At 38.2% G+C, this 24,051-nt stretch overlaps 1 protein-coding gene across 1 annotated transcript; it reads left to right on the forward strand.

Moving 5' to 3' along the window:
- Positions 1-2,668: 2,668 nt before the first annotated feature.
- Positions 2,669-23,123, forward strand: LOC120738904 (excitatory amino acid transporter 5-like). The gene is made up of 10 exons (XM_040040478.1): positions 2,669-2,808; positions 6,444-6,659; positions 13,229-13,271; positions 13,372-13,603; positions 13,719-13,818; positions 15,629-15,862; positions 16,723-16,917; positions 19,858-19,992; positions 20,108-20,207; positions 21,781-23,123. Exons 1-10 carry the CDS (start codon positions 2,765-2,767, stop codon positions 22,039-22,041), a joined length of 1,560 nt encoding a protein of 519 aa, XP_039896412.1. The 5' UTR covers positions 2,669-2,764; the 3' UTR covers positions 22,042-23,123.
- The last annotated feature ends 928 nt before the right edge of the window (positions 23,124-24,051 follow it).

Below are 24,051 nucleotides of genomic sequence, written 5' to 3' on the forward strand. Positions count from 1 at the left end.
AACATCACATTTTCCATCCATGCGATAAATTGATAGCCTGGTACTCCCACGACAGGCTATCAATTTATCGCAGGTCATGAACTTACAGTTGTTCCAGTATGTTATAATAAACTGCCAGTTAGGGGGGGAAATCTGTATATACAAATGAAAGCAATAGAAGATCTGAGGCTTTGTGGGATTTACAACCTTGATAAAATACTCATCACCTACCTTGTTCCAACTGGAATTACAAAATCACTGCTTTTGTGACAGCCAGGGACATAATTTCATCTCAAGGCTAAAGTCAACATCAAAGTCAATCGGCCTTGGCAACACAATTGCCTTTTTTTGCTTTTTAAACGCTTTTAACAATTTGTTAATTCACCCTGTTAATTTTTTTTTCCCACTTATTCAGTCAGGAATGAATCTGAATTAAAAAGAAATGACTAACTGTGTGGCACTCCCTCCTCAATGACGGAGAAATTGTTAGTGATTTTCAATAAGGATTGATACTTTGTTTCTAATTCTAAAGTTCAGTATGTAGCCCATTGAATTGAAACAAAAAGAAGCAGCACTGCAGTAAATGTCCAAAATGTTTGATATGTCAGTCATGGTAGCTCCAGCTAGCTGGGTTTTAAACACTAGCATCAGAGCTACCAGGGTTATAGTTTGCCTAGTTGTGGCACAGAGCCAGTTTTATGAATAAGAGAGCTAGCTTTCTGCTACAGCTGTTAATATTAATGTACAGAATTTCTTTATGGATACTTTAATATGATTAGGTTATGATTAGTGTTGTTGTTAGGCCCACCCAGTAAAGTATCTGTGCCCCCTTAGCTGAATTCTATTAATAATAAAAGTTGCATTAATTCATATAGTTTGTTAATGAAAACCTTAAATAGCCATATTAGTAAAAAGTCATAGCTGTGCAAGTTTTTCAGTTAACACTTTAGTGCTTCTGTAGCAGTCCGGGTAAAAGAAGAAAACACAGAGTGGATAGGCCATTAACAGTCAGACTGCTTCTAATGTCTCTTTGAAACCAAAAATACCTCAGTCGTCAGTTTGTGCAACTACTTTTAAAGCATGGAGGTACTGAAAAACTACGAAACAAGTAGAAATGTGCTGAGGAGATTCTGTGTTCACAATTAGCTGGTGAGTTCATTGATCCACTTTCAGAAAAAATGTTTCTCCTTTTTGTTTCCTGCTTTGCCTCTGCAATCTAAGACAGGTATTTTTAGACTGTTTAAAATTGTGGCTACATTATTTTATGGGTGTACTGTGCATGTATGCTTATAATTGTGCATAGCATGACTTGAGCCAAGTGACCACCTGTCGACTTCATATGGTCTGCTGCTAAACCTGGGTTAAAGTCTAAAGAAGGGAGAAAATATTCACATATTCAAATCTTGGTTTTCAGTTACAACTGCATTTGTTACGCTCTCCTCTTTTAGCCAATTACTGAACCTAAAGACAATACCTGAAGAACCCTTTTCTCTATACTGACATAAGCTTGTAGATGATGTGGTGGCTCTTAACACTTTCTCCAGCTTCTCTTTCACCAGTTCACCTCCATCCTTCCATTATACAAGCTCCCATGTTCTTTCTCTCATTCTTTGTGTTTATTGTCAGCATGCTTCACCAAGTAGAGTGAATTTCAACCAGCATACACCTGCTCCTTGAGAGGATTCAAAAATAGAACATTTGATCCGTGAGTGCTGGATTTGTTTCCCATCTTTTGAGATTTGAGTCTCTAAATGATGCCCAAGCTTGGGCTCTGGGGCACATACTGTTTTGTTACTTAGTATGTATTGCTACAATTTTACAGAAACAAACCACTTTTCAATACAGGTTGCTACGTGATACTGTGAGCCACCGTTATTCTGCTGCAACCAGCCCTCATCTAAGGGTGTTACATCCATCCTTTAGATGAAATGATCTCTTTTTCTCAAATTCCACACATTGTTACTGTTGTGAAAATCAAAATTTCAAATACCATTTTGCTTGTTAAACTCAGCATAAGGACAAAAAAAATGTTGCTTTCTATTTCTGCAAGTCTTGTGATATTTTGTTTCTCAACCTGGCAGAGGTGTGGGAAGGACAGTGATGAATCAAAAGATTTTCTGTACTAGGAAATCTACAATATTTAAGTGTAATTCAGCATCACATTTTTTATAATGGCTTGTGCTGGATGTGTATTTTCTTCCTGTATGATGGTGGATGTTAAGAATGCTGGGAGTGACCAGGAGTGACAGGATTAGAAAGGAGAACATAAGAAGGGAATGCTGAGGCTGAGGTGTTTGGAGACAACGTTGGAGACACAAGGCTAGGACAGTTTGGAGAACACGCAGAGGAAGAAGGCTGAAGATGGAGCTGCCAGGCAGCAGTCAAAGAGCAACGCCACAGACGAGATTTACAGATGTAGTGAAGGATGACATTCAGAGAGTTGGTGTGACAGAGTGCAAGAGATAGGGTGAGATGAAGGTGTTTACAATGCAGATTAAACATGTACCCATTTATTAGCAAAGAAGAAAAATAGGAAAATAGTCCAGAGTCTCATTTCTGTCCATGAAACTGAATTTTTTTTATAACAGACATCTAAACTCTTCAAAAGGTAATTCATTATGCGTCACTGTCATGCCCTGCTCCTGTTCATTATTTCTTTTTAAGTAACATAAGGTCCTTTTCAAAAATCTGTGTGATAGACTTCCTAAAATTACCCGTGACCATTATTTCTCTTCTCTTACCCTGACAGGAGGTGAAGTACTTTCAGTTTCCTGGTGAGCTACTAATGAGGATGCTGAAGATGCTGATTCTCCCACTCGTCGTGTCCAGGTACCTGCACGTCAGTACAGCTCTAACACAATGACCCAAATCACTACTTAACTTAGCATATCTAAAGTTTCCAGTAATGTATTCAGTCGCTTATTAAGACATACATACATTTACATTCTGCTGGTTTGGGATAATTGACATTGGAATCAAGTTTGACAAAATATGTGAATCTAAAATAAAATAAAAATAAAATGATAGATGTACTTAATTTTAAGTCCATGTGAATAGAAAAAATAGCAAAATAATGTGATCAGCTGCTTACCTGTACTGCAAGTACAATAAACTGACAGTATTGTCTGCCTTTGATTCCTAGCTCCATTTGCGCTTGATCCATCAATTGAACAGTTCATCTCTGTTTCTTTGTTAGCTCATCGAGTATCCGGTCGTTAAGTCTCCTTAGCCGTGTCTGGGCCTAAACTCCGCTGCAGGTCCATATATCAAACGATCACTATGGCATTACTGAGAGTTGAAGAACTGTCTAAAGTCTTTCATCTTTAATAAAATGATCAGTGTTCTGCTCTACCAGGTGTAACAATTGAGTTTAACATCCAGGCATCCACGAAAACGGAATTTATGACATTTAACGGAGTTAGAAGTTAGCAGGAAGTTAGCTCGCTAGCTTCTATCTAAATACAATATAGCATGTCCTGACTGCGGGGTTTTGGAAACAAATTCAAACGTACAGCTTTGTTATCACTTCCAACATAAATGAAGACAGAAAACTAAACAGCAGTGACGTTTGTAGGGTTACTGAAGTTGGGCTAGCTGGTATATAATGATGTGCTACGTGACCGCTAGCGACACAGCTATGTTAGCATAATATAAACAAGCTAACTTTTTTTCCACTGGATAAAAGTTAACGTGAGTGTTCTCGGTGGTCAGGAACAAATGTAATCGCATGGTAGGATGCTGTAAAAGGACCAAACTTCAGCCAGGAGAACAACTGAGATAATCCATCCATAATACGAGGTTAGTCATTCATATACTGCTGCATGGGCTGGGCTGTAGTTACATCCTAAGGTTTTAAAAACTGAGCTTAAATAAATAATTAGCGGTAATAAAAGCCGAGGGAGGTCAACAGTGATCACTGACTGTTTTAGGAGCTTTTTGAGATTAAATAGAAGAAAATACATAACATTAAACATGTTAACAACACAAAAGCCATATTAAACGCAGACTACTTTGGGCCCGGAAGTAGGATTCGTCACGTCATCACTTAACGACCGGATAAACACCAAAGCTCTCACAATGTGTTCTCACACAGTGTCTGCTTATTGCTTCTCTTTATCTTAGCTCCGTAATATTAGCCACTATTAAAATATAAACCAAAGATGAAGGTCAGAAGTCTGGAGGGGTGGTAGTAGCACAGGTTTATAAACCTCACTGCTTTTTTTTGTCATGTCCTTTTTAGATTTGTTTTCACCAGCTTGTCACTTTTTGAATGTGGACACTAAAAGCTGTCTGGTCGGTTTAGAAAGTCATTGTGGTTTGGGTTAAAGTACACTCTTTCACACCAGTAACCTTCATGTTGAAAAATTATGTGTTGGAAGTGGGCCCATCTTACTATCATAACACAGAGATAAACCTGTGGTTTTGAAAAAAAGTACATTATTTTATCCACTGAGAGTGAAAACTTTGTTTCTCTCCACAGAAAAGCCCTCTTTAGAATCATGTCCATAAAAATTCTCCTTTTTTAAAATGTCAGTGTGCTGCCTGCACTTCTTTACAGTTTGTTTCATCTACTCCATCTTATCTAAACTTATCTCTATTGGAGCTTTGCTCATGAATCTGTTTATATACCAGTAAAATTACTAACAAACATCCCATGTAAGGAAATGCTGTTTATTATTCAACATAAAACTAGCTCACTGAATAAGATTTTGCATGGAAAAAATACATTTTAAAAGCATCCATTTATTTTCTTATTTACTGAGAAATGCAAAACGTTTCTTCATTAATCTTGTTTTGAGAATTTGTATGTAGTTTAATCTTTGGTTTTGATGATGGTTCTTTAATGATTTGTCTCATTGCATTCCTCTTTTGTTTGCTTTCACAGATGAAACTAACATTTTTACTTTGAGGAATTTACTTTGAACATTCAGTATGTAGGATATGTCTAAATGATCACCGTCCATATCAGTAGCTTTTGGAGCTTCCGTCGTTGTTTTAAGGGGAAATGAAACTGGGAAACAAACCACAGCTTCCTGCATTTGAGTCCAGTGTTTTAACTAGCCATCCAACCACCTGATGCTCTTCTCCTATGTGTCCTTTGCTCTTTGCTGTCCGAATACTTTTATTTTTGTGTTGCGTGTTGTTACTAGATCAAAATGTACTCGCATGTAACGTGGAAAAAATGTCACAGAAAAATATTAGAATTTTTTTAATACTACCAGTGGCACCACTGCCAAAGCTTAATTTTTATGTATTTACCAATAATAGCTTTCAAACTTCTGAAGTGCTTTTTATTGTTATTCACTCTTAGAAACGTAACAAAATAATATAAATTAAAAACTAAAATGGCAACATTTATGAAACACAAAATTTGTGCTGCTGCTAAAACTTTGGAGTTTGAATAAATTCATATTCGGAATATAAATACCTTGTGTACTCCTAGTTCAGAAGGAAATATCTGAAAAGTCTGTCTGTTCACAGAATGCAATATGAAAGTATATTAATAGAAAGCTTAGTGGGAGAGAAAAGTGTGGTAGGAAAAGGTGCACAAGCAACAGGGATAACTGCAGCCTTGAGAGGATTGTCATGAAAAGTTATATTTTATTAAGTCCAAAATGAATTCAGATATTTAAAAGAAGACTTTCGAGCACTTTGTGCTTCCATTTGCTGAGAAGATTTATGGAGCAGCTGATTTTCTTTTCCACAGGACTTAGGACCTGGCCACAGCACCAAAACTACTACCAAATTCTTTACTGATGATGTTATTGCTGTGCTTGATTGGCCAAGCTGTGGTTTATTGCCAAGAAGATAATAAAAAAATACCCAACCCAACAAAGTACAGACAAACTGAATGCTGCAATCAAAGCAACCTGGGCTTCAGTAACACCTGAGCGGCGCCACAATCTGATAACCTCTATGCCACACCAGAGTATTATTTTGAATTTACCAATCGGTCCATCCATCCATCCAATTTCTTGCACTTATCCAATTCAGGGTCACAGGGGGAATGGAACCCAGCTACCATAGGGGCAGGGTACACCCTGTCTGTCAAAGGGCTAAAACAGTGACACAGACCACATTCACACTCACAGTCACATCTATGGGCAAATTAGAATCCCCAATTAACGCGACCCCACCAACTGAATGACTGGGCTGTGTTAGGAAGCTGGAGAGTACCTGGAGAGAACCCACACAGACATGCTAACTCCACACAGAAAGTCACGGCCAGATGGTGAATTCAAACCCATGAATGAACCATCGATCATCCAGGACCCTCCCAGAACATTTTTGTTCTATGTACATATACTATTTGTGGCAGGAAAGAGCAAGTTATGTTGCATACCATTAAAATTTTGATTGCTGGAATATTTAATCAGTGTTAGAAACGAGTATACAAATCCAGGTAACTCAGAAGTGGAAAGGTTAAAATGCATTCAGTCCAAACTTCTTGTTTTTTCTTTCAGTTTGATGTCGGGACTGGCAGCTCTCGATGCAAAATGTTCCAGTCGCCTCGGTCTGATCACAGTATCGTATTACCTGTGGACCACCTTTGTGGCTGTGATCGTGGGGATCATCATGGTCTCCATCATCCACCCAGGAGGTGCAGCCCAAAAAGAGGACTCTGAGGACAGCAGCAAACCCATCATGAGTTCTGCAGATGCACTCCTGGACCTGATCCGGTGAGATTAGAACATTTGTCTAAGTTTTCTGAAGAATTATCTCCAGGCCATGAATTAAACACAAATGCGACTTTGACTCATTTGATGGCAGTAGAAACAAAGCACATACTGCTACAGGCGCTGAATTTAGCATGTGCTGTGTGAGATGGCCAACAAAGGTGTGTTGGCCATCTCATGGATTGGAGATTATATATTGGAATTTCAGGAGCAGGACCAGGCCACCAAACACGCTCGTTATGGATATCATCTATATAGGTTCCCCCAGTTCTGCAAGCTGTTCATTCTCGTTTACGTGTCCCACCCTCCCTCCTTGTTCTCAATTCTTTAACTTCTTCACTCCTATTCAGTACATGGGGATCTGCCAGGCCTGGGAGCCGTCGCCAGTCCCCTTCCAGGCCTTCCCCAAACCCCTGCTCAGTGCATGTCAAAGCATTCACCTTTACCTACTAAAACGGTGACGTTGGCCCAGCTAGTGAATTTCTGTTCAGTTTGACGAGTGATTTAAGAATGAGGTTTGTTCTGTGGTCTTTACTTCATTCATGTAAACAAAGAGTCAAACTGAGTCAACACAGGTAGAGAAATCTCAACTTTTAGCATGGATACCAGACTCAAAAATACTGGCAAGATAGTGGAGGATAGGTACTCCAGATCTTTTCTTTGAATCTTTCTCGCAAACATGTAAACACCTGCTAAAATAATCAAAAGTTCCATTGCTGTAGTTCAAACTTCACCGTCTGTCTCGACAGCAGTGTTTTGACATGATGACACACACCCTGAAAACAGGTATATAGATTTTTTTTTTAATAAAATAGCCTGACAAGTTTCAAAAGTACGTTATTTCTTGGCGATTACTTTGAGCTAATAATTTAACCCACAATGGGTCGGTTAATGCTCCTCTCAGCTAGCGAAATTGCTTCTTTAATCAGCAGAACAGATTTTATAACATAATTGGGAAATGGCTTTTACCGAGATCACCTTTTAACATGATAAACTTGCATTAGGTAACATAATGTGCCGGGGAACGGTGGCTGCTGAAAATGGGGCTCTGTACACCTACATAGATAATCCATTAAGAATCACAAAGTATTTATTTTACTTGTCATTTTTTTACATCATAAATAAAGAAATAGGAAATGTGCTTTTCTTTCAAAACTTGCAGATTTTAAAGTGACCCTAAACTAAGGGTAAGTAGGTGATGGTGTGTTTGTAGAGCAGACACAATCCTGACCGCACCCTAGTTTTTCAGGCTGTTCGGATTTGTAACAAATCCCGAGAGAGGATTAAACATATTGGTTGTCTTAAACTATTCAGTTCCCGTATTCTGGGATGACTTCATTGTTGACTAAAAACCATTTAATCTTCTTTAATAGAAGATGGTACTCAGTTTCTCATAAGCAGTATCTGTAAACAGGACTATTAACTGTCACCTGGCGCGTCTCTGTATCTGTTTGGTTTTCTAATCCAAGCATCTGATTTCAGGCTGTTTATTTGGATGGTGAGTCTGAAGCCAGTAATCGGAGCAGTGACCTTAAAAACTCTGTCAGTAAAAACTAACTAATGGAAGTGTGGCATGTGTTTGAGTTTTTGGAGTTGAAGTCTGCAGTTCCACAGTTTGACATTCAAATACAATACTATAGTCCTTAGTGCTTTTGTGTAAACTATATTGAAATCTATTTTAGACATTAAAAATACTGTATCCTATTCTGTTCTATTCTAGATATTTCCTTTATGTCAAGTTGTCTGCAGCCAGTAAAATTAATAGAATTAAACAGACAGATAATAATAGAAAAAAATGTCCATATTGCCATGTTATTTTGACATTTTTGACAAAACAAAACTCACATGTACGTAGTCTAACCAATCCAATATTACATTTCCACCTCCCCAAATGATTTTTTCATATTACTGTCTTTTCAATCACATTAGATTTCAGAAAATGAACTCTCTAAAGTATCATGTATCATTGGAAGCTAAAGTCAAGCTTCCCTTTATAAACTAAAAAAACAAACCTCTTTGAATGAACTTCCACATGATTAAAATGCAATTCTGTTATTCCAACTTAATGTACTTGAGTTGGACCAACGTAATTTAATTAATGATGAATGTCTGTGAAGGTTCTCAGTCATCCAGGTCATCGTAGTCAAAGGAGCTTGCAAAGAAAAGCGTCTGGACTTCTTTAAGTTGCTTGAAGACGTTTCACCTCTCATCCGAGAAGCTTCTTCAGTTCTGAGATCAAATGGTGGGGAGTCCCAGATTTAAACCTAGTGGGAGTATCCCCCCGCAGAAGGACAAAAGGACCCCCTGATGATCCAACAATCTAGGAAATACAGGAAAGCTATGATTTCCTGTATTTGATGCAGACTTTTTTTGTTTTTGTCCTTGACAGGTTAATCCACAATAAATAGCAATAGCATGCACGTGGTGTGTGTGTAGTTGTCTGCCTCTTATAACTCCAGTGATTTTCCTGCAGTTTGAAATCTTGTGCGATCTTGTGAATTTCATGAGTTCAGCAACTAACCACTCTTACTAGATTGCATCATGTCATCTCAACAAGAACAAATTAACTCATTCACTGCCAGCCATTGGCAGTGAATGAGTTAAACCCATTGACTCATTCACTGCCATTGACGGCTATAGACGTCAATGGCAGTGAATGAGTTAAGTTGTTGAATTTCGTACAGATCCTTCATGATTTAATTACATTCATAGAAACATGAAATTATTGTGTTCAAATTACAAGTTGGACTTTTTAATGTAACAACCACCCAATTTACTTTTTTCGGTATACCAAAAAAAGTAGAGGTGGCTGCTCGACTTGTCAGTGTAACCACCACCCCACCAAGCTGTCAATCAGCACTAAAAGAAAAGTAGGAAAGCTATGATTACAAGGCTTGATACAGAATTTTCTTTATTTTTTTGTCCTTGACAGGTGTGTGTATGCTTTTCAGCCTCTTATAACCCCAGTGGTTTGAAATCTCATATGACCTTGTGAATTTTCACGAGTCAAGGCAAATACCTACTCTTCCTAGATTGTCATGTCATCTCAACAAGAATAAATAAAGTCACTGAATTTTATGCAGATCCTGCATGAATTAATTACATTTACCATAGAAACATGAAATTATTTTGTTCAGATTAAAGTTAGACTCCTGTAGATGTAACAACCACTCAATTTCATTTTTTTTTTTTTTTTGAGTGTATCATTATGTCCTATTCTGAATTTCTAAAAAATACATGGCAGATCTTTGGAGTGCATCTCGTTTGAGATTTCTAACATTAGCAGCCTTCTTTTGAAATTTAAACTCTCCCCTTGATTTTAAAGCGGAAGCCTGCGCTATTCATAGTGTATCAGTAATTCAAATGCAATTTCATTTTGTCAAATGTGCAAGTAATTAAAATTCTAAGTAAGGGCTGAGGTAAAGTGATGTTTTTTGGGATTATTATTATTATTATTATCAGACCTGATCAGACCTGAACATTAAGCGTGGTGTCTGTCTGGCAAAAGCATTGTTTTTCAAGTTACTTTTTGGAAAGCCAACCCCATGCTTGCATGAGAAGAAAGTTTAGCTTGAGCAACCAAAGGCAATTGGAAAAGGTTAAGGTGAGGTTTTGGTCAAGGTTAAAAAAAAACTGATGAAAATGAAACAGGATTATTACTCTAAACAACTGTGAAAATGATGTGAGTTCAAGGTTTCCAAGTCGGTGCTTCCAACTTCTGAATTGCACAACTTCACCAACCGCAGGCAAACAATTCAATTTAGTTTGTTTAGATGAGAGCATAAATATCACTGCTTTGTATCAGACAACAGCCAAGGATTTTTTTTACCCTGAAGTCATAATATGATATTCTTGTTTTTATTAGATAAGATAAGATAAGATAACCTTTATTAGTCCCACACGTGGGAAATTTGTTTTGTCACAGCAGGAAGTGGACAGTGCAAAAGTTATGAGGCAAAAATTAGAATACAATAAGAATAAATACAGTACACAACTGTACAGAATAGAATAAAATACTATATACAGTAGAATAAAATAAAATAAATATACAATAAGATAAAAATAGAATACAAATACAAATACTATATACAACTGAGTAAAAATACAACGATGACAGAAAGGATTATTGCACTTAGTATTATTGCATATGTATGGATGTGTGTGCTTGATCAGTTAAAGTCTTTATTATGGAGTCTGACAGCAGAACACGCACGCTGTGTTCCAGTGTAAAAACCCAAGTTCAATTTGTTAATCTAATATTGATTTCAAAAATAGGAATGTAAATGTTTTAGAAAAAAATGCTTGTTATTACATAGTCTAATAAAGTGATAATCTTTAGCTGAGAGAACTTGGGTTTTTCATTTGCCAAGGAAACCGAGCCCACTGCATGTGTAGAAAGGAGACAGAGGAGTGGCTCAATAATAATAATGAAAGTTGCAGATTTGCCTTTCCTGTTTTGCTCTTCTTTGTTTTATTTTTGTTTTTGTTTTGTATGATGTTTTTTTTTTTTTTACTCATCTGTTGGCCTAAAAACAACCTTGCAGTTCATTCAAAATTCTTCATGTTTTGAAAAAAAATGGGGAGTGACGAAAAGATCTCACTATTGCCAAAGCTTCAAATGGAAACATTTTGTCTGAACATGAAACACTGCTGGGTTTGACTAAACAGAGTATGAGTATGAATTTCTCTATATTAAGCATACGTGTAGGTTGAAAAACTACAATAATATACTGCAGTATCACTTTGTGTGAACCTTTTAACAAGAGTACATGCGATTCCTTAATTTTCTTTTTAAAAAGTTTTGAAGCCGATTTTGTAAGTTTTCTTTTTAGTTTGTGAATAACACATGCACGATGTGTTTTTTTGTTTTGGTCACAGAACACTGGATCGTCTCTACAGGGTGGGCCATTTATATGGATACACCGTAATAAAATGGGCATGGTTGGTGATATTAAAGTCCTGTTTGTGGCACATTAGTATATGTGAGGGGGCAAAATCCTCAAGATGGGTGGTGACCATGGTGGCCATTTAGAAGTCGGCCATCTTGGATACAACTTTTGTTTTTTCAATAGGAAGAGGGCCATGTGACACATCAAACTTATTGGTAATGTCACAAGAAAAACAATGGTGTGCTTGGTTTCAACGTAACTTTAGTCTTTCATGAGTTATTTACAAGTTTCTGACCACTTATAAAATGTGTTCCATGTGCTGCCCATTGTGTTGGATTGTCAATGCAACCCTTTTCTCCCACTCTTCACACACTGATAGCAACACCGCAGGAGAAACGACTTCTAAATGGCCACAATGGTCACCACCCATCTTGAGGAGTTTGCCTCCTCACATATACTAATGTGCCACAAACAGGACTTTAATATCACCAACCATTCCCATGCTATTATGGTGTATCCATATAAATGGCCCACCCTGTATATCCGCTCTATATTTGATGAAGTGTGGGATTCCCTCAGGGTGTCCTTCAGAGCGTGCTTCAGGGGTACATTATTGTGGGCTGTGCTGTCCTTGTACAGCTACAGTGAGACCTTGGCTCTAAGCTCAGCCAAGGGGTAGAGGGTGTCAATTCGGTTGTCGCAGGTTCTAACAGATGATGTGGTTCTATTTGCTTTTTTTAGTGGTGACCTCCAGTATTCACTTTGCAGCAGAACGTGAAGCAGCGGGAATGACAATAAACCAATTAATCAAGTCTGAGGCTATGGTTCTCGTTTGGGGTGCCAACTCTGGGGATGAGATACTGCCCCAAGTGATGGAGCTCAAGCATCTCAGGGTCTTGTTCACAAGTGTGGGTAGGGTAGTCTGCAATGACAAAGATGCTGAGCTGATTTTTCAAAAAGAAAAGAGCCCTGAGTGTGAAAGTGAAGCTGATGATTTATCATTCAATCTGGTAGAGCACAAATAAATAAGATCACAGATACAATCAGCAGAAATGGGTTTCTTCCAAAGGGTGTTTGGGGTTTCCCTTAACAACAGGTCCTCCACATCAAAAAGAGTTGACTGAGCTGCTTTTGACGATGGCTTGTTGACCTGGAGATGGAGGCGAAGTGTTTTGGATATGTCCTCCTGGGAAAAATCCATGGGGCAAACTCTGGACACGTTGGAGAGAACAGTTCTCTTGACTTGTTTGGGAAAGCCTTTGCACCTTCTTGTAAGGAAGAGGTCATTGGTGAGAGGGATAATCAGCAGAAAATGGACGGATGAAATAATTATGTCTCCTGAGACTCCCTATCTTGGAAAAATTTCATGGTTTTATTTTCTCCATTACAGGCATCTGGCCTTCATTATTGCACAGTTTCAAAACGATGATAATTTTGTCCTTGGAATCAAGGACTAAATCACCCTAAAACATCTTCTCAGTATCTGACTCCATAAGAAAAGAGGAATGGATTAATATAGAAGAGAGTTCCTTTATGCAGATATTTCCAAAATGAGGTCACAGGAGGTCTACTGAGTTTGGTGTCTGTATGTATGCACTGCATTGGTCAGCTCAATTTTTTATTAGCTGGCATTGTGTTCAACCTTTTAGAACGATTCATTAAATGTATGCGCTTGCCTTGCAGCAACATGTTTCCAGCAAATCTGGTCCAGGCCACATTTCAGCAGGTATGATCTCTGATGACACAAACTGCAGTTTCAGATACAAAGGTTTACATTTTGTAGGACTTCTTTTTTAAGAACAACTCTTTCTGTTCCTTGGCAACAGTATCGAACAAGCAGCGAGTACATAATGAAGCCCAGACCGACAGTGCGTCAGGCCCAGTCAGAGTCCACCACACGGCGGGCACTCGTCTACGGTATTCAGGATGACAACGGAACCGACATCCAGAACTTTGCTCTTGACCTGACTCCGCCCCCTGATGTTCTCATACGGACACGAGAAGGAACAAGTGATGGAATGAACGTCCTTGGAATTGTTATTTTTTCAGCCACCATGGGTAAAAAAAATGCATTGTTCTTATCTGACATTTCTTGAATACATCTTGCCTGAAATAAAGAAATTTAAATGATTTTATCCATCATTGTTTCAGAGGTTTTTCTTTGTTTTCACAGGTATTATGTTAGGAAGGATGGGGCCAAATGGCAGTGCCTTGGTAAACTTCTGCCAGAGCCTGAATGAAGCTGTCCTTAAGATTGTCGCCATTGTTATATGGTAATTGTAAAGTATTATTTTTTCTACTTGAAAAAGCTATGAATGAAAGAATTTTCTAAGAAACATAACCAGCATCAGCCGTTTAGACAAGAACTCTACGTATTATCATCAGAATCAGGTTGAGACATGGTTAACCTTTCTTTCACTTTCTTTATTGGATGATTCAAAGTGAGAATGAGTCTGAGTGCAAATAGCAAATTATTATTACCTAATTACAAAGGAATATCCAAGTAATTAATCATTTTCAGAGAAACTGTTCTATTAAAAAATCGTGACGAACCTGAACTGCCTTATAGTCAGGATGTTATTGTTTGGAGGATCTTATTCTGTGATTAGAACGTGTTTACAGAGCCACAGCATCTTATACAGTTCCGATCAAAAGTTTAAGACCACTTGAAAAAATGGCAAAAAAATCACATTTTGCATGGTTAGAGCTTTAACATGCAAGTAGAAGAAATGGGAGTGTGACAAGACTTTTTTTAAGTATGCAATTTATTGAAAACAACACTTAAATTGAAACAGGCTGATTTACAGCTGATCAAAGGTTTAGGATCCCCCTCCCCCCCAAAAAAACAAAACAAAACAAAACAAAACAAACAAAAAAAAAAGATATCAAAGTTCCAAACATGAACTCAGTAACGAGTAGTTCCACCGTTATTGTTGATCAAACAACAGAATTAGAATGACAACAACGGATTTTGAACTAAATTAACAGAATTAGAATGACAAGAATGGAAGTTGAATGAAAAGAACTGAATTAGAATGAAATTAACAAAATTTGAATGAGAAAAACAGAATTAGAATGAAGAGAATGGAATTTGAAAGAGAATAACAGAATTAGAATGACAAAAACGGAATTTGAATGAAAACACCCGAAGTTGAAAGAAATCAACAAAATTTGAATGAAAACAACAAAACTAGAGTGAAAATAACATAATTAGAATGAAAACAACAGAATTAAAATGAAAACAATGGAATTTGAATGAAAAGAACTGAATTAGAATGAAAACAACAAAATTTGAATGAAAAAACTGGTTTAGAACGAAGAGAACAGAATTTCAATGAGAACAGCAGAATTAGAATAACAAGAACGGAAGTTGAATGAAAGCACCAGAATTTGAAAGAAAACAACAAAATTTGAATGAAAACAACAACATTTGAATGAAAAGAACTGATTTTGAACAAAAACAACAGAATTAGAATGACAAGGATAGAATTTGAATGAAAACACGGGGATTAGAATGAAGAATTAGAATGAAAAGAACTGAGTTTGAATGAAAAGAAAAGTTTTAGGATGAAAACAACGGAATTAGAATGAAAAGAAAAGAATCAGAATGACAAGTACAGAATTGGAATGAAAAAGCGGAATAAGAAAAAAAAACAAAATTTGAAAGAAAACAACACAATTTGAATGAAAACAACAGAATTAGAATGACAACAACGGATTTTGAACTAAATTAACAGAATTAGAATGACAAGAACGGAATTTGAATGAAAAGAACTGGATTAGAAGGAAAACAATGGCTTTAGTCTTAGACAATCCTGTCACTCTTACTTTTAAAGCTCAATTGCTAAACTAACTAGCTCCTTCTTGTCTAGATTTCTTGTCTGGTTGTCATTCAGCTGACTGATGGTTGGACAGACTGCACGCATATGTTCACATGCCCCTAATCTATTTTTTTTTTTTTTTTAAAGGACATTGGTGTTTCTTGGTGTAAAACTCTGTGTATGGCTTCTTTTCTCCCACCATCTCATAAAATCTAAGACTTATAACTGCCATTTTGACACTTGATTGTCTTCATCTCCTCAGGTATTTTCCATTTGGTATTGTTTTCCTGGTGGCTGGAAAGATCCTGGAAATGAGTGATCCCTCAGCCATGGGGAAGAAGCTCGGTTTCTATGCCATCACTGTGGTGTTTGGTTTGGTGCTGCACGGCTTGTTTATCCTGCCTGCTATGTACTTCTTCATCACCAAAAAGAGTCCCATTGTTTACATACGGGGAATCCTGCAAGCCCTGCTCATTGCACTGGCAACCTCCTCCAGGTAAAGAAACTTATTATAGAGAGAATGAATGTGTTACAAAAGGAAAACATCAGTAACTCATTTTATCATCTCATTTGTGAGTCAAAATAAAACATCCCCGAGTCTTAACAACACTTATTCTTTTCTTCCTTTTTACTGGAACCTTTACTGTGAAAAATCTCAAAGGGCTGTTGGCTGATCAGAAAACATCTGGTGTGTGGGAAGAGAGGGGAAAGTAAAAGAGCATTCCACGTGTCTTTAAACAGGCTCCACTGATGCTTGTGTATCATGTGTGCATGCTGACAGATCATATTCTATAACAAAAACGGGCTTTAGTTTTAATTTAGATGACCATGTCAGTGTTTTTGCATGTATTTGGCAGACATTGTGTTTGCTGTGGTAGATCTGTGACTGCCTTCATTTGTATCTCGTGTGTAAACGAATGAAAACAAGTTGTAGGTAGGGAAGCTCTAAAGTGAAAAACACAACAGTATACTTTAGAAAATGCACCCCAACAATATGTGATTTGACATAAACTGGTTAAACCTCTCCAAAAGCACTGCCATGGTCTATTAATGTTTTCTATTCTATTTTCTATTCAATTTTAAACAAATCATTCCTTGTTGCATACGCAGACTGACAAAGACGGAGTTCTTCTGAGGTCTTTGGGGTCAGAGTGGCTTCATCACGCATGCATGTGTTTGCTAGACTCAGATTAGTAAAAAGCATCTGCTGCATACTGTCATGCAAAGCATTATTATTCTTAGTCAGCATGAATGAACAGATTGTGTTTGTTTGCATGCATGCCTGAGAGAAATTAGGAGGCTTCATATTTATTTTTTATTAGCTGTCCTCTCTGTCTTTTTCTTCGTTTTCCTCAGCTCAGCCACTTTGCCTATAACCTTCAAGTGCCTCTTAGAGAACAACCACATTGACCGTCGCATCATCCGTTTCGTGCTACCCGTGGGTGCAACCATCAATATGGACGGCACCGCTCTTTATGAGGCTGTTGCAGCAATATTCATTGCACAAGTTAATAATTATGAGCTGGACTTCGGTCAGATCATCACCATCAGGTCAGTAAACCTTTTTTAAATGTAATTTTATTTTACTTTATTTATTTTGACAAAGCCATGTAAGTATCATTGAATATTTTTAGTCATTCATATGCTTTACATTAATCACACTGGAAGTCCTGTTCTGATCAGAGGGCTGCACTAACTCAGAGCAAGCATCACCTTCTGTGTCAAACTTAACCACCTTTCATGTCAAGGATCATCTCTGGTGGTTAGACCTCGGTGTCAGGCTTAATGACCGAACAGCAGGTTTCAATTGAAGGGCTTGCAGTGTCCAAAACAGAAGTTATTTATCTTGCAGTGCACCACGAATTTGTTCAGGAGGTGGTGAGGAGATTTAGTGTACCACCCTGCATTTTCTGAGGAAAAACATTCGCTACAAACCACCTGAACTGTGATACGTAAAATCGTGTACCTGCACACAACACACTGAAGATGCAGGAGTGTTTTTTTTTGCCACATCAACACAATGCTCATCACCACAACACCCTGTTCATCAGATTTGTCTCTCAGGGACTTATTTTCCTTTCACAAAATAAAATTCAAGTTGAAGAGTTTCAATTTTAGACAGTTGTCGGCAGCTGAAATCTGTTTATAATGCTGCTTTATGTTTTTGTGTTGAAGCTGAAAACATGTTTGAAAGCTCATCCCAGTGATTCACTGTTGCAGCAGAGAGCTGCTCAAGCACAGCAATGGATGCACGTAAAAGAATGGCTCATCATGCTGATCATCACAGAGACTCAAGCTCGAGAAAGAATACGCTGATGAATGTATTATTGTGCCTGCTGGTGTGAATGACAGCCAGACCTCAGGCTTCGCTGAAGTGAGAGGCAGCAACTTCTGAAGGGACTTTTTAAATAGATTGTTCCAGCGTAATTCATCAACTACATCAAACTATGGGCTAAAAACTAAGCTCAGTAGCCACACATGTAGTTTTAATTGTCTATCATATCAGACTACTATGTGTAAAATGATGCTCACAGTGAACATTGCTGTTGGATAGTTGGTTTTGGAGCTTTATAAGGGAAATGTAGACTTCTACCAACAAATCTATTGAAGCATACTGATGCCTTCAAGATTAAAACAAAAAAAGAAGAAGTAGATAAAATAAGTTTCCCTTTAACCACTACTTATAAACACTATTTCTGTGTGGGGAAACAACATCTACTGGTGCTGAACATGCAGAGGAGCTTGCTGGAAGACAGATGTGGAAAAATAAATCACAGAAAACAAACAAGGGCTTATAACAGATGGAAATAAATAAAAATAACAAATAAATGGCTTGCTGGCATTACTTGAGATAATAAATATAATAAATGAGATGAAGTAAACCAACACTCTAATACATTTTCTCAGTCAAGTGTCTCATTTCCCTGTGGACTCTGCTGGCGATAAGAAACAAGTACTACAGAGAACTACAGGCTCCCATGGTCTGGTTGACAAAATGCTAATGGAGGATACTGTCTTTCTGAGATTCTTTAGAAAAAGCAAAGAAAAGTAGAACTTTTCTCAAATTCAGTATTAGTGTAAGAGGCTGGCCCTGCAGATGCTTTCTTCCTGTTTAAGGAATCTTTGAGCTTCTCTCATTCCTCTAATTTCTACACTTCTAAAACGTACGGAGGACAGAGGAGAGAAGAGGCTTCTGTAGGAACTATAACCAAGGATGCACAGATGTATCTTTTGCTGAAGTGTCTTTACCTTCAACTCTTTCACATTGTGTAATGTTGTGAAAATAATTAAAAGTGGCTGTAAAGAAAAAAATAAAAAATGCCATGGGCACTGTTACCCCTGTGTACACCTATATATGGGCTATAATAAAATTATTTATGACGCAGGTGTATAATACATCATGTTTAATTGGTTTTCATTGCTTTAAAATGAGGCTCCAAATGCCTGTTTCCTTGACTCCTTGCTCCTTGTGTTGTCTCATTGCCTCCTCTGCTCAGATCTGTGGTAGAAGGAACTAACATGTGAAAACTGAAAACTTTGTAAATCTCTGCATGAGAACCAGTTTTTCCATAAAAATTAGAAAAATTGACAAGCGGAGGACAAAGGAAGGCTGTCATTAGCCAGAGTACGCTTTTATAGATGTAGTATAAACATGACAGCTTATCTCACTGAAGAGCCACGTGGCCTCAATAAACAGTATATTTCCGTGATATCATGGTTGAGTTTCTGACCCTAACTCCCATTTCATCATTTCACCCCAGACTGTGGTGTAGTGAGTTGTGGGATCATCTCTTCGTCAAACTCTGGAGCTGCACCAGATATCCGATGTGCCAACATTTTACACCAGATAAGAGGCCTCTCAATTAGACAGTTGCCTTAGAGACATTATTAACATTATTGTGTACTTTTGGGGCCAGGCTCACCTTGAGATATAATCCACAAAACAAATTAGGCAAGAAGAGTCTTTAATTTACTTTAAAGTATTTGCATTCAGCACAAAAATGAACTAAACACAACAAATCCTGAAGAACAAAAATAGATGGAAAAATGAATTAGAACCACCACATATGGGGGGGGGGAACAATCAGTAAAAGTATGTGAGAATATCAGGACTATATTTGAAGTTAAAATTCCACAACAGTTGATGTCATGGACCACTACCTCTGTCACAGAAACATCTTTCAGCTGCTCCCTTCAGGGGTCTCCACAGTGGATGATCTGGCTCCGTCTCACCCTTTGTCTAGGTTCATCTTCTCTAACACTAACCCTCTGGGTTACTCAGGGAGTCTGGTTGGCATAAATGCAAATTGAAAGCATTCTTTGTCACTTTAGGGGTTTATTTGGACAAAGAAGCAGTTTTTAAAGTAGAGCTGTTCTGCTTTGCCATATTTTCTGTCACACGTGTACTGTTTCAGCAGAAGAAGCCATCCACTTTATATTTGTCATCAGCTTTTTTACTTTAATTGACTTCACCTCCCATCTCTCCAACAGCATCACTGCTACTGCAGCCAGCATAGGTGCAGCAGGAATACCACAAGCTGGGCTGGTCACCATGGTGATAGTGCTAACATCTGTTGGTCTGCCAACTGACGACATCACTCTCATCATTGCAGTAGACTGGGCATTGTAAGTTGCATATCACTTCTAAAATGTATTAAAGATCCAAACCGACAACAGCTCTACTGACTCGATTTCTATCGGTCCAAATCAAAAATGTCTTAAATGTCTTCTTCTTTTACAGAGACAGATTTCGCACCATGGTCAATGTAATGGGGGATGCTTTGGCCACAGGCATCATGGCACACATCTGCAGAAAAGACTTCATGAAAGAGGGAGATGGGGTGAGTTTTAATGACAATATGTTTCAAAGGACTTGGGTAATCGTGGTGATTGAGCCCATAGTTTGCTTCTTGGGGCTGAAAACGTTATTAGTTCTGTTTCACGCATTTTTAGAGATTTGGCTAAGTAGTAGACATTTAGAAGAAACTGAAGATTTAAGTGTGCATTTACTATAATTTTAGGTTTAGCCCCTCCCTACTTTCATCAAATCATTTGCAATCCTTTAAACAGCAATTACAACCTCAGTTCCAAAAAGTTGACATGGTGTATAAAATGCAAATAAGACAGAATGAAATGATTCGCAAGATTCCCATAAACCTTTAAATTGAGAAAAGTGAGCAGCACTAAAAAGAAACAGCTGGAGGAACATTTTGCATCTAATTGGGTTAACTGGCAACTGATCAGTGCCATTGGGTATAAAGAGAGAATCTTAGAGAGTTTCTCAGAAGTAAAGAAGGGCAGAGGCTCCCTAATCTGCAAAATAATGCATGTAGAAATGTGAGAATATCTCATCATCTGCAGCACATAATAAAAATCTAATATTCAAAGTCAAAATATTCAGAATTTGGGGACAGGTCTGAAAATGAGTAGTGGATGACTATGATTTTCAGGACCTGGGGCAGCACTTCATTAAAAACAGACATGATTAATACTGCATAGGCTTAGGAACACTTCCAGAAATCACTCTCTAAACACAATTCAACATGCCATTCACAAATGTAGGTTAAAGCTGTATCATGCAAAGATGAAGGCGCATGTGAACATGATCAGAATAGCCTATTCTGATGGTGCCTTTCCAGATGCTTTCACATCTGGAAAGGCACCATCAATGCTGAAAGGTATGTAAAGGTCTTAGAGCAACATATCCAAACGCTTCACGCCTTTCACCAGTTGAAAGCATGTGGAATTCAGTAAAAGGACTGGATGTTAGAGTCCCTGATATTGCATTGCTTTATATGGAGAGAATCTTGAGGGGTGGCTGTTATGAGGAAAGGCAGCCCAGAAACTTTACCAGCAGCACACATCGTTGTGTGCCTCAACATTTTTATTTTTTTCATTGGGGTTGTAATTGAACAGTATAAAACGGCAGTGACTAATAATGAAATCTGATTTGTTAGTTGTTGTTGATGTTAGTTGACTGACTGATGCTCTGTGCAGGACGCGCCCCGCCTCTCATCCTATCACAGCTTCAGTCACCCTGAGTTTGACAAGTGGTTTAAAAAATTGATACAATAATTCAAAAATACTTCTATTGAAGGTAATTGGGGTTTAAATGGCTTCCAAATCTTTTACACAACATACAAAGATTTTGGAGACTGAGCTAAAAAAAAAAAAATTGCACACAATTGATGAACATTTAAATAATGGGAAAAAATAATATAATAATTTCATTATTTATTTTTGCCATTGGAAAAATGTATTTGTTAAAAACTAAAATGTATTACAACCACAAGAAGTGGCACTTCAATAGCCTTGGATCATTTTTCCTTTTCAACCTTTGGTTTCCTTAACAAAGAGAACCTTCTGAGCACTCCAGATTTTTTCAAGTAGTCCCATATATTGTCCAATCTACAGGTACCTTTGATCTGTGAGAGCAAAACAGCAATGAGCACCCCTCCTGTGATGAACTGCCACAACAACAATGGCAACTGCCGACCCCCTCCTTTAGGGGTCAAACACCAGTTCATCCCTCCTGAAGTGGCTCAACTCATACAACTGGAGGAGGGCGTTCGGCCGCTTTCAGACAGGAAGAAACCTCCAATTCCTCCGAGACATCTGAAGAAGAGCAAAGAACACTGCACTATAGATATGAATGGCCTTGAGACCAATGTATAGCCTCCTCTTGCAGTTTGAATGGTTCTCTGTAAGTTATGCTGAAAGGAGCGCAGCAGCAAAGGACACCCGTGCAGGCAGAAGGACAATACAGATGAGCTCATCTAGCTCCACAAAAACCTTTTAAAGCAAAGCAGTTGCAAAAGACTCCACAATAGCGCATTTACAGTGGAATTTATGGCAACACAAGGACAATGATAAGATTTCTATTATAAAATTTGTCCTTGGTCCTGTACCTGCTATTACTTGCATTGATTCAATAATTTTTATTTGATATATACATTTTTTATGACTTTTTGTTTTTGTTTTGTTTTTTGACAATGTATTTTTTTGTACTGCTGTACTGCAAGCAGCCAGCTGTTTGCATTATAAAAGATGAGACAGGATGTCTGCTTGGAGCTAAATGATCAGGAGGCAAAGTGAAATGCACACATTTTTTAAGTTTGCCTTAACAAAGCTGGTGGTGCTAGGCTGATGGTTATCATGGGACAAGAGGAAGTTGAGTGAACTGAATTTGTACCCACCCCTGTAGTGATGTTATAACTTTGATATGTGTTTAAAACAGAGATTAGAACTGTTTTATGTGTTTGAACAGCCTCAGGATCATTTGATTTAATTAAGCTTTCTGGCATATTAGCAGCCTGAAAACATCCACTAGTAATTTAATTAAATGTTTGTCAGTTGACTTGATATCAAACAGAAATTGGCACATTTCAATAAAACATTAAGTTACTAACCAGCTCTTCCATTTCTGCTGTGTTAGTTGGTTATTTTTTTCTCATTTATGTAGTGAGCCAATAAAGCACTGGGGGAGCTTCCTCCTGTCAATACCCAACCTAAATTATTTCACCCAATCCCAACTCCAGTAGAAGAAGGGAATGGAAAACTACATGCCTTGTTCCATCTGGGAACGCATCTAAAAGTTGAGCTATTTAAAGGAGTTCAATAGTCAAATTTGGATAACTTGTGCTACAATTAAATTAATCCGACTATAACACACATGTAAAAAAAAATGTTTTTGTAAAGTGACCTATATAAGTGTATCACTCACACTGGTTAGCAGCGTTGGGAAGGTTACTTTTAAAATGTATTCCACTACAGATTACAGAATACATGCCCCAAAATGTATTCTGTAACGTATTCCGTATTCCGTTATTGTCGTGGTCTGGGTGGTTTTCCACAGCATCAGCTCCTCCCCACTGGGTGGAGTCTTTGTTGCTCCTCACCTGATGGCAATCGTACCAGCAGTATTTATGACCGGCGCACTCAACTGGTCTTCGCCAGATTATCTGCCAACTTTAGTCAGTTCTCGGCCTCACGTCCGTTCCTTGGTGACTAATCGTGTGTATTAACCGAATCTCTGTTTTTCTCGTCAGCCTCTGAAACCCACCTACCAAGCTCTCCTGGATACCAGTTTGCTGCCTGCCTCCCTGCATTGCATGCAGCACCCACCTGGACCTCTCCTGCCTCCCCCCTCCACGCAACCCCCACCTGCAAGCTTGTAAGACAGCTCAGTGTACTATCCGTAGATTCACTCGCAAACCTCTGTGGGATTCCCCTGACTGCTCTGTCCTCTGTTTCAGTGCCCTGGCCCGCCACAGTTTCCCCTGCCCAGTACCTGCACCCAGTTATCCCTGCCATCTAGTTATCACCACAGTATTTTTCTCTCGCCTCAGACATCTAGTTTATGTTCATTGATTCTAGTCTGCACTTTCTGTTAGCCTCTGAGCATTGTAAAATAAAATCTCTTTTCGTTACACCTCACCCCTAGCCTCCGGTTTTGAATCTGCACTTGAGTCCATCCCATGTCCACGGGCCACTGCGCCTGACAGTATAATCTGGCCAGTATATGGACTCAGCGGATCAAATCCGGACTGCCGTCTCGAAACAGGGCGCCATTCTTGGTACTCACGAGGACGCGCTCCAGTTTCTCCTGGCGAAGGTTAACTCACTCACTGACGAGCAGGAGAAGATGCAATCCGCGGTTCAGAACCTTCAGTCAGCCACTGCCCC

This window comes from Simochromis diagramma, unplaced genomic scaffold (assembly GCF_900408965.1).
Source record: "Simochromis diagramma unplaced genomic scaffold, fSimDia1.1 OVJJ01000026.1, whole genome shotgun sequence".
NCBI classification, from domain to species: Eukaryota; Metazoa; Chordata; class Actinopteri; order Cichliformes; family Cichlidae; genus Simochromis; species Simochromis diagramma.

Excerpts from the sequence above, each read along its gene's own strand:
- LOC120738904 (XM_040040478.1), top strand. The coding sequence starts at position 2,765 with ATGAGGATGCTGAAGATGCTGATTCTCCCACTCGTCGTGTCCAG. Across the intron at positions 2,809-6,443 it reads CTCCCACTCGTCGTGTCCAG|TTTGATGTCGGGACTGGCAG; the intron begins GTACCTGCACGT and ends TTTTTCTTTCAG. Across the intron at positions 13,272-13,371 it reads TCCAGGCCACATTTCAGCAG|TATCGAACAAGCAGCGAGTA; the intron begins GTATGATCTCTG and ends CCTTGGCAACAG.